This window comes from Takifugu rubripes, chromosome 4, assembly GCF_901000725.2.
Source record: "Takifugu rubripes chromosome 4, fTakRub1.2, whole genome shotgun sequence".
In the NCBI taxonomy this organism is placed as follows: domain Eukaryota; kingdom Metazoa; phylum Chordata; class Actinopteri; order Tetraodontiformes; family Tetraodontidae; genus Takifugu; species Takifugu rubripes.
Genome location: NC_042288.1, coordinates 15,533,994 through 15,550,273, shown reverse-complemented (window position 1 = coordinate 15,550,273; position 16,280 = coordinate 15,533,994). Strand labels below are relative to the sequence as shown.

The 16,280-nt window shown below is 46.8% G+C and overlaps 1 protein-coding gene across 2 annotated transcripts; it reads right to left on the bottom strand.

The window, feature by feature from the left end:
- Positions 1-2,718: 2,718 nt before the first annotated feature.
- Positions 2,719-15,994, bottom strand: tasp1 (taspase, threonine aspartase, 1). 2 transcript variants are annotated; one of them, XM_011603522.2, is made up of 14 exons: positions 15,794-15,994; positions 15,178-15,358; positions 15,010-15,077; positions 14,866-14,934; positions 14,140-14,260; positions 13,696-13,780; positions 13,555-13,634; positions 13,300-13,418; positions 12,609-12,728; positions 11,913-11,991; positions 9,039-9,149; positions 7,957-8,064; positions 7,376-7,449; positions 2,719-3,728 (listed from the first exon to the last, which is right to left on the bottom strand). In XM_011603522.2, exons 2-14 carry the CDS (start codon positions 15,314-15,316, stop codon positions 3,636-3,638), a joined length of 1,266 nt encoding a protein of 421 aa, XP_011601824.2. In that variant the 5' UTR covers positions 15,317-15,358; positions 15,794-15,994; the 3' UTR covers positions 2,719-3,635. The 2 variants fall into 2 exon arrangements, with proteins under 2 accessions (XP_011601824.2, XP_011601825.2); XM_011603523.2 differs by lacking the exon at positions 9,039-9,149.
- Between the last annotated feature and the right edge of the window lie 286 nt (positions 15,995-16,280).

Sequence of the window (16,280 nt, the reverse complement as noted above, 5' to 3'; positions counted from 1 at the left end):
CCAGCGTTGCGGCCTTTTGATGGGATTGCGATATTCCTTCAGAGGAGACGAGAAGGGATAAAGTTCCTTTGAACGTGACTCGGATTCTTTGTCTTTGGCACGGATCCTGGCATTCCTCAGTAATTCCTCAGCGTCCTCTCCGGTGTTGCGCGCCGGGTGCTGCCCGTCCGCTGCGTGGACCTCTGACCGTTCCCCTCCTGGCCGAGCGTTGCGGTTCTTGTCGCACAGAGGAGGCCATTCATGGGCCTCTCATTCCTGCTGCCTTGTGACCGGCGCAGCTGGCTGTGTGCAGGTGATTGTCTTCATAATGCAGCAGGCCCCAGCATGTTGGACACCCCCGAGGCGCTGCTTCGCTGTTCTCCCGGTCAAGCCCCTCGAACCCTCGCTGATGCCATCTCCTGCCCCGTTAGGACAGCCTCCCCCCCCCCACACACACACACACACACCCCCGGTGTCTCATCACAGGCTCCACGTGTCATGAGAGCAGGCCGCTACTCGGGCGCCGCGCTCGCTTCCATCGCCCCTCCGCTGGTTGGTTCCTGGTCGGGCTGCAGGTGGGAGCAACCCCAGCTGACTCTGGCGTGACAAATGGACGAGCGACGCGGATGCAGTGTTGACCGGCAACTACAGAGCGAGCAGAAATACTCGAGCCGTCCTTGAGCGAGGCCTCCGTGTGTTGCTATTTCCAGGACTTGGCTGTGGCGCGTCCTAAACGATGCGTAGCTCCATATTAGCGGTCCACTGCCGATGAGCCGAAAGGGCTCGTTAAGCAACACTAAGATATGATTGCTGGTAGTATGCCTCTATTTCTGTAGCGAGCAGAGCGCCTATCGTGATTTAGAGCCCAACAGGCCCAGTTTTAGGAGCTCCCTACAGGAACCGAGCTAAAAATATGAGAACAATATAAACTTGGACAAGTCAATACTCTATCTGATGAAGATAAATCTCCACCTGCAAGCTTTTCGGTGGAGAAATATCTCCTGCCGTAACCAGCCTTGGTGATTTATTGTCTTTGCTGGAGGGCTTGTAGTTAGTAAATAACTGCCGTGTGCGTTGGCGATTGAGCGTCTCTTCATTCTGCGGTGGCGTGCAGATGTGGTGGCGACATTTTTAGCCTCTCTCCCTCACTTTCATTCACATAGTCTTCTGCTTGATGGGTGGTGTAGCACTATGCAGGAAGTGTCTGGGCCACAATACCACAGGGCCCTCACGGCATGGCAAACCTAATTAAAAGGTTTCTTCAGTCTACTAATCTGGAATAGCCTGCCTGGACCAGGGAGCTGTTCATCTGTCTTATCTCTAAAACCTTCACCCCAACACAATGTGAAACAGCAGCAGGACTGCTGGCACTCTCCCCACATTGGGGTTGCTTTTGGGAGGGGGGTGGGGTGGGGTAAACAGCTGAACAAACAGGTCTAGTAGCTGTGGAGCATCGGAGAGGGCACGGGTGCTTTACTTAACCCCTACTGCCGGGACATCAGTGAGATGCTGAGGGATCTGCAACCACACCATCAATGGCAAAGCACATAACTAAGCACTCCAATACTCTGGGACATAGAAGAGCCCTCCAGCCCAGAGGAACTGCCACACACTCCTTACAACGTTCCTCTGCGATGGGCCTTGTAGCACCACAGGAACGAGGACAGCTTTAGTTACATGGACACTGATTTTAATGACTAATTAAGTTCCAAAACTGGTACACGCAGGGACCACCTTCCCATAACCATGAAGGTTAGGGCTACTCCTACATTGCTAGCGTCACATAATTGAGATCTATACCGGTTTTGCTGTCACCCTGGTTCGCATGAGTTCAACCCACAACCAGAAACACGGGACGCCTCGGATGAACTCATCGGTTTGATGCTCAAACAGCGGCCGCCGGGAGAGACAAGTCGGTCGGCTCCTCTGGGCCGAGTCCAGCAGATACGCTCTCGCGTCGTGAAGCGGGCTGGCGTCCCTTAGCCGGAGGAAGGGGGCACGTTGGCCACAATAAGCATGGAAGCTGCAGGGCCGTGATTCACTGTGACAGCAGCGCCTGGCATGCGAGGACAGGCTGCTCCCTCTGATCTTTATTTGCTCCACCGTCTGTTTTGCATTTGAGAGCCGTGCTGAACGCGAGGCATTGGATACACCTTGAATGGCTCAGGAGCCCGTCCACATTTTAAAGACCCGGGATCCATTTTCAAAGCTAAGGGGGATCCAGGACACAGAGGGATGATGTTTGAAGGGGTTGCGTCTGTGCTGAACAGGGCCAAGGGTCTCCCGGCAACACAGATTAGGTCTGATGAAAAGAGAGCACTCCATAATAACACATGATCGGGCTAAAGGAAAATAGTACGGGGGGGGGACCCCTCCATGTCCTGAAGACCACGGCGAGGTCAGGCAGGCGTGGAGCAAAAACAAACACGCACAGCGCCTCTCCTGCAAACTGCGTGCTGCCTCGACCGACCTGTCAAACCTACTCCGCCCGCTGATGGCGCCAAAGACGCCGACGCTTTGCCACCACCAGGTGAGGAGCGCCGAGGGGGCATCGTCGCCGGAGGCCCTCTGATGCTCCAAGTGGCCGCAATCCAGAGGTGGCAGCTGGAGTTGCGCAAGAGGCGAACAGCTGATGTCCATCAATACTTCGTCGAACAGTCTGCAAAACCATAAAGGGAACCAAAGCAAGTGGACAAGACGTTACCACCGTTGGCGTTGGGACACGGACACGTGCAGAAATGCAGCAACATAGATTTTATTTCCATTCTGAGCACTGTAGATAGTTCGCACATACCATTTCAATAGCTTATACAATTTCATAGGAGTAGGATTTTAGGCAAAGGATGAACAAGCTCCATTGTTTTAGAGAGAGAGAAACTCACGGGAGTAACTTAACAGAAGATTTCTTCTCCCTCTCCTTTCAAGTACAGGTCTCAAAAGCACCATTTCACTGGCTTTATGCATAAAAGTGAGCTTTTACCTAACTGCTTTTAGCAAAATAATACAGTACACGTATCTGCCGAAGCAACTCTACAAATATAAACTTATTTTTTTTTCTTTAATGAGGACTAACAGTCATGCTTGGTGGTGGCGTCAAACTCTCCTGCCTCAGCGCTATTTCTCCTGTATATACATTTCACCATCGCTCTGGATGTGCGCATGTGCATAGCTGTTGGCCTGTCGATCTACAGGATATCTGATGGATATGAACTCACACAATCACTGCCATGCAACCGGTGGCTGATCTAAACTGAATATAATGTTATATAATATGTAGGAGGATAAGAGGATCAAGCTGATGTGCTTGGAACTGCATAACCCACAGCAATGACCTATATGGAGAACATGCAACTGTCCATCTTTAAAAATAAGCTCATCTGTTCGACGGTACAAAACAACCACCCTGTTTTCCCAAGTTGCAGCATCTGTAAAAGAAAGAGAAGAAGAAGGATGGCGTGCCCAGTCCAACCAATCAGACTGGGAAGCTTGGGGTGGGGGGGCATGCTAGAGGCAGAACGTGGCAAAACGAAGCCAAAGTACCCCTCCCCCAGGTGCCTGCTTGACAGGTAAGGCATCAAATAGGTGGCGGGAAGCTGCGGCGCCGTTTGGGTGCTGGAAGGGTCTGAATTAGATGCCCAGACGTTGACCAACGCAGCTCAATCTGGAACGCTCGTGAGCCGACACACGCCGCCTTCGATGGCCAAACACTGTCCAGGAACCGTCCCAGGAGGCAACCTGGATATGTGTGTCTGCGGAAGAAACACACAGAAGAGAATTCTGAAATATGAACAGACTATTCTATCAGTCTATGAAAAATACAGTGACACAATATGACAAAGTTGGGGCATTTTCCGTGTAAGGGAGGGCCTACATCCTAATGTTCCATGTTCTAATGCTGTTTTTCACCTGGAGAAGGAAGCAAAGAGTTAATAGATGAGTAGAGAATACGCTGCAAAGTGCTCATCAACGTGCCATCGATACCTCCTCAATAATAAAAAAGGACAACCTGATCACATAATGCTCAGCTTTGAAACACGCAGTAGAGCTAAAGACGGGCCGTCGGCCACAACATGTTTTTCCTCCTTTTACAAGCGTTTTCTCAGCTGGGTGAGAAGGTCAAAGGTCACTAGGGGGTTTGCGTACGTTTGGAGAAGAGCTCAACCTCTCTGTGATACAGGAGAGTCGGTTTAGAATGGAGCTGCTGACTCCGAGGCGCCAAACGTGAAGAAACTCTCCAAGTTTAATGATTCTTTCCGTCCGACTGGAAGCAGCTCGGAAGAGCACGAGGATTCCATCAACGCGTCTTCCTCGAACACGTCTGTCTGAATCACTCCAGTATCAAAGGAACTCCAGACACAGGCAAGAGCCAGGACCAAATCTAGGCCTCCGTCAGCTAAATGAGGTAATCTTTTAATGAAATGAGATTGCAGAGGGCTTCGTTTACGGCTGGGCCCGCACGTTAAGTGCCAGAGCAGATGGCAGTAATAAATACAATGCAACCCGTTATTTTGCCATTCATCTTAAGTCTGGAGATGCCAAATGAGTGTTTACGAAGAGACAGAGGATGTGGATCAAGGGAACAGAGTGTTACTGTTCTGCGTTGGAGCAGACGTCCAGAGGAGGAGGGAAGGGGCAAACACAGCTGTGAAGACCAGAGCGATACTTCAACTGGGGGGATCAAAGGTGACCGGCTCCCCCTCTGCCAATAACAGCTGTCATCCTCTCCTCAGGGGCCAGCGCCGCTCCGGCCTCCACCCGCATTCACCGCGCCTGCCTGACACCGTCCCCCGGCTGTGCAGGGTGTGTTGGACGGACCCAGTCCTGAGTGGCCCCTGGCACCCCGAGGGCAAGTGTCACTGAAACAGGACAACAGCCAGACGAGCCGAGGCACACATGGTAGCACTCTGGTGAGCCATTACGCCGTCAGCACCGTAATGCAGATTCATCTCCTCCCTTTATGTTTTAAAGCGGAGGTTAGAGGAAGGCCTTGTTTGGGGAGAGGGTCCACAGCCTCGTCACAATCAACTAATGCTGACATGCTAAAGGGTTCCTTTAGATGTTTGCCTTTTTGAAGGAAACAGCTTAATAACGCTGCACTCAATTCTGACCAGACTGACGACACAGCTGGAAACACTGCTGGACAGTTAGCAACCGGCTAGGGAAGGTAAACCAGACCTCTAGATGTCCCAATCAGACCCTAATCTGCCTCTACAAGGGTTCTCAGAGAGCAGAAGATCAGGATACAGAGCTTCTACAGGGAAAGCCACACATCTTTTCATTATCCATACATAAAACAGGAAGTGTGCCATAACTGAAGACAGTTCTTTCTAATAACCACAATCGCTGAATTACATGTTACCTGATTTAATGCAGCTTGCAAACATCTGGGCTGTAAAAGCTTGAAAGTGCTAATCATGTCCAGGAAGAGTGATCTGAGCTGCTGATGCTTATCTTTCATCTGTCCAATCACGGCAAAGGATAAAATGGTAAAGGGACTGCATCAGAAGTGCCGCCGGTGGCCCGTCGACGCGTCTCTGTGGCTCTGGAAAACATCGCTTGGTGTTCTGATGTCCTTTCCATTACAGATGCAGATGAGCATCTGGATAAAACCAGTTCTCACCGTAGAAAAATGCTGCTGCCTTTTTTCACAGTCCCGTTAGAACTCCTACAGATTCCACTAAAATATTTGTCACATACAAACTACCTGTCATCGGCAACACGGCTCTGCTGGGTATAAAAAATACAATTTACAGCTGAAAACTCAAAATATAGTTCGTTTTATGGAAGAATTCCTTAAAAGTGATGCAGTTTTCGTCTATATGGGGCAGTTTGAGTTCCTCTCTCAGCAACTGTGACCACCCACTCCCACTGATGTGTTACGCAATAAAGTAAAAACCAAAAGGAAGTCAGCTTTTAGTTTGTGCACGTAGGTTTGGGGAACGTGTGCCACATGTGTCTGCACGCTTGTTTTGTCTGCATGCTGGGATCACTTCTGTCCTAAAGTCTCTAGCTATTGCTTCATCACTACTTTTATTTTCTTCTCACAGAAGCCGTGGAGCTGCGGACTGGCTGGTCTGATACACCCAGTGGGACGCAGATAGGAATGGGAGGAATGTCCGTGCAATAAGAGCTGGTGCTGTGGAAGAACTTTACTGTATATGGAATCTCTACAACTCAGTCAGCAGATCTCTGACTTTGATAACAAAAGAGCAGAGAACTTTGTGATAAGGGACGGTGTTCCGACTGTCCACTCAGGCCCGTTTTCCAACATTAACCTCTTCGTCCTCAGGTCAGACGTGAGGAAACAGATGTTGTCAGTGCTTCTCCTCAGTGACTAACAGCGTTGGTTGGCAGTAATGTGGGGAGAAGGTCTGGGTCTGGGTCCAGCTGGGGAGCAGCGGGCGGAACACTTCGGCTGCACCCAGAGTGAAAGCACGAGGGTCAAGACAGCCAAGATCTCCCGCTTCCACAGAGGTGAAGGAGATCTTCCCTGCTTCCATATCACAATGCTGCTCAGGACGACAGGTGAGTATCAAACCTGTGCAAGTTAATGCTGATTATGTTGGTTTTATGAAGAGCAACGCTCAGCTACAGAAATATTGTCTATCTTGAGGGAATGGTTGATATGGTGAGGGCATGTAGCAGTGAAAGGGCAGTTGGTATGCACACACTCCCCACATATAGCCTCACAGCAAGACCACATCTCACAAATATGCAGATTGATACTGATATCCTAGTAGTCACAACGGGCAGTAAAGTTTATAGTCTTTTAAGACCAGGTAAAGCCGTGGAGGGAGGGGGGGGGGGGGACAAGAGAGATAGAATGAGAGAGCGAAAGGGACCGAGGCAGGACAGAGGGCAAACACTTTGAAATGTGAGCCGACCTTGGACAACAGTGGCCTGTCTTTATCCAGAGAGACAGAGACACATTAGCCAAACAAATCAGCAGAACAAGGAAGCCCTTTTAATTAGTCCGTTTTGGTATTTTTCGGGAGTAAAAACTCTCCAGCTATAAATCTCACCAAAATGTAGGCACTAATTAATCAAATAAAGTCTTTACTTGTCTGCTGCTTTAATTTTTTTTTTTTTTTTACTGTAAGTAGCAGCAGCTTCTCTAGGTCACGCAAAGAATGTGTGGGCATGGCTGTCATGCTTTGAGCCTGCTAATAAATATCTTTCTTAATGCTGTTTGTGTGTGCATCAAAGGGACGGTGCACATCGCAGACAAGTTCTGGGCCCAACATTTCAGACAGAGCTGGAAGGTTTAGTCCGTTTATACTGGGAAACCATTTCCATTACACACATATTTGTACAGACCGGAACCCATCGGTTCGAATTCTGGTGTATTTTTCATTCTTTGATTGTAGGAAGTGATGATATAAACTCCAAAGCTCACCTTTGCTTTGCTATCTTGGGCGGACATGTAGCCAACACACATGCTCTCTGTCGTGTGACTCCACAGGAACTCCACTGTGGAAAAAAGGCAACAAAACTATACATTCATATTCATTATGTATAGAATAGCTGTGCGATTCTATTCTATGGTCAACAGAACATAATGGGAAGCAAGTCACACCTCACTGTGTCAACATTCCAGTTCTCATCTCCAAATTTACCTTCTTGCATATGCAGACACAAATGGGTAAGAAAGTCAACATGAGTTTCTCTCTTATCAGGTCAAATCCAAAAACTCATCCATCACGTGAACCAGCCAATATGGGCTGCATTCACACAGCTCCCACTTGTGTGAGGATTAGCTGTTGACTCCATACTGGGAGGTCTGAATCTCTGTGAAACCACAGCCTGATTGTGCAACTGAAAACAAGGACCACCTGCTGAGAGCGCAGTGCCGCCTCAGACCTGCCTCTCTGCCTTATCTGCCTAATTATGGATCGCTAGATATCAACAGTCAGATCTTGGCCGACCCGAGCAGGTGGAAAAGGCTGTTATCAGAGCTGAAAGATGATACCGACTCACCCAAAATACCCTGAATATTCTGAGAGGAAGGTGCTTCCACGCATCTGCAGCCGCGCAGGACGATCACGCCGCCCAGAACACGATCTTCACCGGCCAGAAAGGGGGAACCTGGGCGAGCAGAGCAGACGCCACTTCAGGGGTGACGAAGCTGTAAAAATGATCGATGGCACGCGCGCTTTATGCATCAAACCAAGGAACACACATGGATGGGGATGAGACAAAATACTGCGCTTTTATTCTAATTATATTAATCTAGGAGAAAATAAATCCTTCCTTCCAAGTCATGTGCAAGTGTGGCCAATTCATACAACTGAAAGTAATTATGCTGTCCTGTGTTTATTTCATGTGTTCAGCAAACCATGTTTCACTCCATTTGTATGGACAGGTGTTTGTGAACGACAGGTAGTGGAGTTTAATGTACGCAATCTCGCAGCACTGTGAGCCCTTTAAGAAAAAAATGTCTCATATGGAACCAGAACGTTGTCAGATCGAGCAGAACCTGTCACGAGGGCTAGTTAAAGGGGGGGGGCAGAGAGCGGCCCGGACGCCCCGACAGAGAGAAACTCAAACGTCTGCGTCTTCCTGCGGTTCTTCTGCCAGCTTCTGCTGCTGCTGTTGTTCCTGCGTTGGCAGAAACTCCAGCTTTGTTCATTTAATGTGCGTCTTAAAAGGAAAAACGTATTTGCTTCAAATTCCCATTTTTCCAGTCTGCCCAGCTTTCATGTTGCACACGTCTCAAGCTGAACTGGGCCAGAACTGTGTGTTTCCACAGAGAGAAGCCTCTTAATCCTGTCTTGTTCCTTTGTGGTGGTCATTCACAGGCACACTCAAATGCAAGGAAAACAAACCTAAATCGTATTCCTTACGTTGACCGCGACTGGGAACGTCGCCAAATGTACAATTTTTACACAAACAACAAAAATGCGCCCAATTACACGTTCCACAACAGTCGGCGGTTTTCAAGCATAATGTGGCGCACACTTCAAGGCAAACCTTCGCATATTAAAAATAAAAATCCATAAACCAAAAGTGCAACGGCTGAGAGGATCTATATGTTTGGAGCCTGCTGGCTTGCATCCTACTGATAAACTTGTTTTGCATAGCCTCCAGCAGTGCCTGGTGTGCATCTTCAGACCGCATGGCAGCAGAGCATTCCCGTGCCAGCATGGTGCGAATCAGATGCTCCCCGCAGCCTGGAAGCAAACACACACACACGCACACACACACACACACACACAGAAATGTTCCATTTAATAGCTGTAACATTTGAATTCTACTTCCTAATATCATCATTAAGTGTTAACGTACACAGGGTGATGGAGGAGCCTTAACATGGGGACTGAGCCAAGCTAAAATTTGGATGTAGGCTTCTATACATTCATACAGATGTTCTTCCTTCTGCTTACAGAAGAATTCTGTAGTTGCTCAACACATGCAGACAGTAACCTGGAATAAAGGGTCGTGTTTCTGATCCTGATTCCATTGCAGAAATTCCCAGCTGGTCTGGGAAGCAGCCGTCCAAGTATTAATCCCACAACTTCCGTAAGATCAGTTCCGCTACACTGTAGCTGGAACGCTGCACAACTCCAAAATCGGAGCACAGATGCAACGAGATTTCAACCTCTCTTCACGCGAATGATCATCTTATAATCGCAGATCGTTACACTTCTTAAACGCCATGAAAAAACAGAACCTGCCATTGGGTCCTTCAGAAAGCTTCAGTTAACGGCTCAGACCCTGGATTTCTGACACGAGGATGTTCTAGGGATGGAATTTCAGTATTTCAGCCACACAAAAATCATTTAAAAACCCTCAGACAGGTGTGCTGCACAGAAAAATTCTGAGGCTAATAACGTGCTGTTGCTTCCACAAAGAAAGCTCTCCAAAGGAAAACCAACACATCTGGAAAAGCTCCAGTGAAATCCCATAAAGACGAAGGAATACGGCCTTGTTGTTTCTGTAAACACCAACGAAAGTGCCATAAAATATCAGGTAACTAAAACAAAGCTGAATGCAAGCTGGTAACTGTGGAGACCAGATGCCTGGAGCCATTCTCAGCTCTTGTTTAACAAGACCAGAACGTCAGATCGGCCAGGTTCTGCCTTCTGTAATGTGTTTACCATAAAGCGCACCGTCCCAGGAGACCTGAACATCACAGCGGTGCAAACACACTGGAAATGCAGCGCCAGACCAAGAGAAAGAGTTAGAAAAATGGAAAAGCAAGGATGCCAACAAACAGTCCCAGCGTGTGACAGCCAGTGGCTGAGAGGGTAAACACTGACGTTTGTGAGCCGTTGGCTCTGTGGCCACAGCAAAGCCAAGGCCAAGAACAGCAGGCAACACATAAAACAAAGAGCCGCATGAGGCGCACGTTACACAACAGAACAAAATGAGCGTATGTGCAAAGTGGTGGTCAGGTTAAGGGTATAAAGAGCGACCCGGGGTGAGGATCCTGCTCCTCCTGACGGACTGAAATGGCTGTTTTCTGTTTATTATGATGGGGATGTCTTTCATGTTGGGAAATTAAAAGCAGGTGTCGTACTGGAACACACATTATGCAGTCCATAGGCATGAGGAAAGCATTTCAGCAACATCAAAGTCAAAGCCACAATATAGGAAAACAGGATGAGGTGGAAAAAACCCAAAGAGCAAATGTGTAGCCTTCATCTACGCAGATAAACGATGGCCAGTCAACCACGGCGGTGAAGTCAGCCTAAACATAACAGACATTAAGCTACACGAGGACTTTCAATGCTAAATGAATCACAATGTAAACGACTGCGAAGCTGGTTAATGACAGAATAAAGAGCGGCCTACGTTTGGGATGATGCTAAGCTTAAATGAACAGCAAGAGTCCCTAGCCTGCCTCTGATCATTCATCCACACCGGCCATATCTCCGGTGCACACGCGTCCAGGTTCGGCCCGTCTGATCACATCAGCTCACCAACGCCGAGATGCTTTCAACAGACCCACATCAAAGGTTCCCCAGAAGCTCTGTTGCTCTTGTCTACGCATCTAAAAGATGTAATATACTCTTCCCCCAAAATCATACGGCTCTTACTGGTGCCTTTTTTCAGAAATGTCTAAGACTTGATTATAGGACACAAACATGTGCAAGAAACAGCATCTGTTGTGAAAAAGGACCCTGGTCCTGGTCCTGGACACGCTTTCTGTCCTAATATGACTGAAGAGGAAGAGCTTCAGGAGCCATTCCTCCTCTTTCTGCCTGTCCTGACAGCTGATGATAAAGACAAGGATGATGCCAGTCACGTCCCCGGGGCTTCGAGGATGAGGCCAGTCCCTCCGTCGGCATTTTTATTATTGGTTAAGACCTGTTTGCTGCTCTCTCAATACGTGTCGTTAAAGCTCTAAACTGTAAAACAATAGAAAACCATAAAAATTCAGACAATAAAATCCACGTTTCAGGTCGGCAGCAGGTGGAATCTGCCTGGAAATTTCAAACCCAACAAATCAAAATGTCAGGAATTATCTATTTCTAGCTCTTTAAACCTGGATCAACATGTGTGAGAACTCGGCCATATGCCCGCTTGTAAAAAATGGATTGACCATCCTCTCCGTGCGCTCAAAGACATACTTCTCCCATCATATCTGCAGCAGGTGTCCCATGTCAAATGCCACTGCAAATCCAAAGGGCTCTTCAATGCACCTGGCACGCAGCTGACTAACAAAGCCCGCAGACGATGAGTCAATAATCCGAGGAAATGAATGACGAGAATCACTTGGCAGGAAGGGTTGTCCATCAGAAAGTATTATCAGGCGTTTTGAAGCTGCCCTCATCAAGGGTAAATGAGACACTCGCATTAAAGGTCTGTTTTGGATTGACATCAGTTCTGTAATGTAAAGCAGGATGCTCCTGGCAAACAGGAAGAGGGGGATTCACAGTTGTTGTGACACAGACAACGGTGGGGTGAGTTGGAGAGTGTTCTGGGTATACCTGAGGTACTCACTGCTGTCGAGTACGGGCTCATGTTACAGGCGTTTTCAGCCCAACAGCCACAACCATAATGAGCAGCCTGAGAACAAACAGGAAAAGGCCACGATTGAAATGCACTGGCGGTGACGTAAAGACTAGTGATTCACGTTGCTCAATCACCACGAACATGTTTACGTTCTGGCGAGCGAGACCTCGTAATCAACTGTAACTGTTGCAAAGTAAAGAAAAGGTCCAGCAGGAAAAGGATTTACGAGTTAAGCTTGTGTAAATGACAGTATTGTTTATCCTACAGCTGCACCCAAACACCCACTTTGTCCACTAGAGGGGATCTGAACCCCCAGGCACATTATGGTCTCATTAAGTTGTTTGTGGTTGACATTTTGGCGAGAAATTTACTGTTTACACGTTCAGTAAATGTTATATAGGCTTTGCGTTCACGTTGCAGGACATACTCAAACGCCTACTCTCCTGATCAGGACTCTTTTAAAATCAGCAGGTAAACATTTGAAGTGGTTTACTTTTTCCTCAACTCAATACAGTTTTTATTCTAACGAATCAATTAAATGGATACCTCAATCAAACCACGGGATATTCACAGTCGCTGAAGTAGAAATGACTGTTTAAATATTCTCCCATCAGCTGACAAAAGGACGCGGTTACACAGAAATGTGCATTGTTATATTGAGACAGGCCGACCTGTCCGACCCTGCCCGGGTGCTTCATGGCGAGGCCTCCACTGGACACGGCTGCTGCCACGTTTCCTTCCAGATCCACCACCACAGCTCCCACTGTGTCGAGGCACCCCGAGCCATCTTCCTTCATTAAAGCAAGAACAGTTGGCGTATGAATACAGATGAATCCTGTCGCTATTAACGATAGAACTGAAGAGTGATGCAACAGAAATAAACAACAGTGACTAGGACGTCACATCTCCATTAATCACTACTGTAGATACATGTGAACTGAGACAAACTCGTGCACGTTTTCTGTTGACACTGTTACTGCAGAGTAAAGTAATTCTGCGCTACCATTTTTCTCTGAAACCTTATTTAGCCCCATTAAGGACTTTATTACTATGGACAATGTGACAATGTGAGGTCTTAACGGACAATGAGGCACGAATCCATCGTGCGCGCTGCAGGCACGTTCGCACAGATAAGTGACGTTTGGGTCAATCCACATCCCACAAACTCTGCATCGGGTCGGGCGGGTTAAGCACTCATTAGTCAGGGGTAACGGATGGAGCGGCGCTCAAAGGTCACGGAGCCTCTTTCTCTTGCTTTGCCATGCAGCTAAATCAGACGTGTTGGTAGATTTGTTACGACATCCTTCCCCTCGCGACAGCAACGTGCACGTTTCCAACATTTAACACATCTTATTATCGTACGGTAGGATTCGCTGTTTCGGTTGATTGTCGCCTTTTCTTTATCTGATTGTGTCCCGACTCCATTTTTTCTGCCAGCTCCATCTTTCGCTTGTTCCTCTTGTAGGCAGATAAGCTGAACTCTGCAGGTGAAAGAACATTCTCAGTTAAACCCACGAACATAATCCGATGCAGCAGTTTGAAAACACAGTTTAAGCATGTGAAGAAAAGAAAAATCTATTTAATGAAGCTTTGGAGATTTCTGAGGACCAAACTTACTCGTGGCCATTTTCTCTGAAGGACACGGTGCTATTCCATGGCTGACAGCCCACTCAAGTGCTCCTCGTCCTACTAAAAAACTGACAGAATCAATTAAAATAACACATCTGCAAAGTGGATCCAGATGTGGTGGATAATCACCAGGGGGGGATTCTGCCAGCCGATAACTTTCCTCTCTGAGCTTCGCTCAACAGGCGATTTGCAACTAAAACTGGGTTCTTCACACCTGAGGGGCAAATATGAATGATCACAGTCGAACGCTCATTTATTCTGGGACAAACAAATTAGGCTTTTAATAAAAGAGCAGAAAACAATGTTTCATTCCCCATATTCTGTTTGTGTGGTCAACAGTTTTAAGCTTCTTAAAATTAAAAAAATGGCTTTGATGAGGATCTCATCCGTCATTTGTTAGTGAGCCAAAGTGTCTGCAGGTGAAAGGTGGGTGGTCTCCATGACAACGGATCTCCTAATTACATGAATCAGTTAAACACTGGACTGAAAAAGACATGAATGGATGTCTTTACTCAGGCTGACTGCATGTCTGCTGGGAAACCAGGATACCGCTTCTGATTTAGATGAACTTACCACTAATGGATCCAACAGCACCATACTGAAGGGATTTCCCATCCATGATGCTTGCATCACATTCAATTTCCCCCAACAAATTCAGGTTAGAGCCCATTCCTGCATTTGTAAATGGGGAGTCCTGAAACCATTGGAAACAGACTGCACATTAAAAATCCATCTGCATGTAACTGTATAACCCTGGGGAACACAATTCAGAGTTCTGGCAGCTGTTTCTCACTAATTATTGGGTGCAGAATCCAAAACTGATCTCAGTTTTTCTCTATCATGTCAAGTTTTTGAACTCTAGGATCCCCCATAGGTCAAAGTGTCCTCTATAGGATATCGCTAGTACTGACCTACTGGGGGCTGCGCACACCTCTCACCACTGTCTCTATTGAGACCGCACCAACAAGGTGCCACGTAGCTGGAGAGGAGTCCGGTCGTGGTCACCTGGCAGGTGTGACTACAGCTAATCAGTGGGATTTGGCTAGAAAGAAAACTGAGTGCAATTTCAAACTGACAATTTTAACCAGCACAAAAATCTAACTTAAGAGAATTATTTTCAAATTGTTCCCCAGTGTAATCACACATTCTGCTGAGGTGAAACAGTATTTTCAGGAGCATTTTCTTTAACCAACAACCTTCATAGGTTTGAGCAGTCGTGCAGACATCTAATATAACATCATTTATCGCCCATTACCAGCCGATCATCGTTTCGTCTTTAGCTGATGTTGGTCGACTCACCTCAAGTTCAACCAGTGCTGCAGCCACAGCTTCCACTGCAAGAGCTCCAGCATTGAGTTGGTCCACAGCCTGGAAAGGTAGGTGCACGACAACGGATTGGCTATAAATATTACCTATAATCATTGAATCCCATCGTAGATTTACCCGTTGACAGGCTCTTTTGCACACATGCTTGTACTCCTTGGCCTTTGATTCAGAATGGTATCCTGCTCCTACATGTAACCAACAGACAGACATAAAAATAAAATTGATTTTAATGTTTCTTTGGAATATGATCACACCTTTGCTGTTGATTTTGATTACAGATCTTACCAGCATGCACTAAAACAAATCCACCGACAGGTTTTGCCTTCTGATTCTTGCTTGACTCCTCTTTTTTGGGCTTTTGCTCTTCATCTTCAGAATTCTTGAGATTGTCCATAACCCCTGCATAACTCGAAAGGCCTATCATTGCCCCACAGACACCATCATGCAGATCATTTCCATAGCGAGTCTGTAAAAAGGAAACACTCAGAATTATCACTGTCAGTCGATACTAGATGAAATTTGACAGCGGAAATTTTAGCGTGAAGGCTTGAAATGGTAGTGTCCTATTGCCTGTGCTGATTTTAAACTACAATCTCTAGTTTTACAGTATGGGTCGGTGGAAAAAGACAAAGTTCCCCTGAAGCATCATAAAATATGCTGATCACGACGATGACAACGATTTTATACAATTCACGTCAATCGCCACTTTCCAAGCTATTTATTTTGGTCGTACTACCGTAGTTATTCCATGTTTTTGAAAACAAGATTTTCTATGTTTAGAATAACTATTAAAAAAATAAGGAATGACTTTTGGTACTTTACTGACAAAATCATATTTCATGTGCGCTTTCGTTAGCTTGTAAGCAATCGGCATGCTAATACCTCAGTCAAAACAACTTACAATTTCCACCCCTCCGGACCCAGCGACAGACCTGTGCGACAACCACGGTGACCCCCGACATGTGTTTAGTAAATGGAAATACTAACGGGACTCATAACAGCAGGTTTGGAAGAGAAACACACTTTGCTGACACAGACATTCACTGGTCAGCTCAGACCGCAGCTAGTTAGCATTAGCGTGCGTTAAGTACTTCCTGGTTCAGTCACGCGTTGCTAAGGAAGTGCGCTCGTTCCAAACATCGGTGCACGTGGGCGGAGAGACAAAATAAAAGCCTCGGCAGGTGAAAACACAGATGTATTTAGATACGATCTAAACTAATTTATTACGTGTTTTTTTTAGTTTAGGTGACAGCACATTTGGACAAATGCTTTGTAACGTATAAAATGACTGTTGAAGCTTGAAATAGACGATGAGTTACATTCATATTTGCAGTTACAGTTCTATATCTTAATCTGTTCCATTCTATTGCTGCTTCTGACAGTGTGAG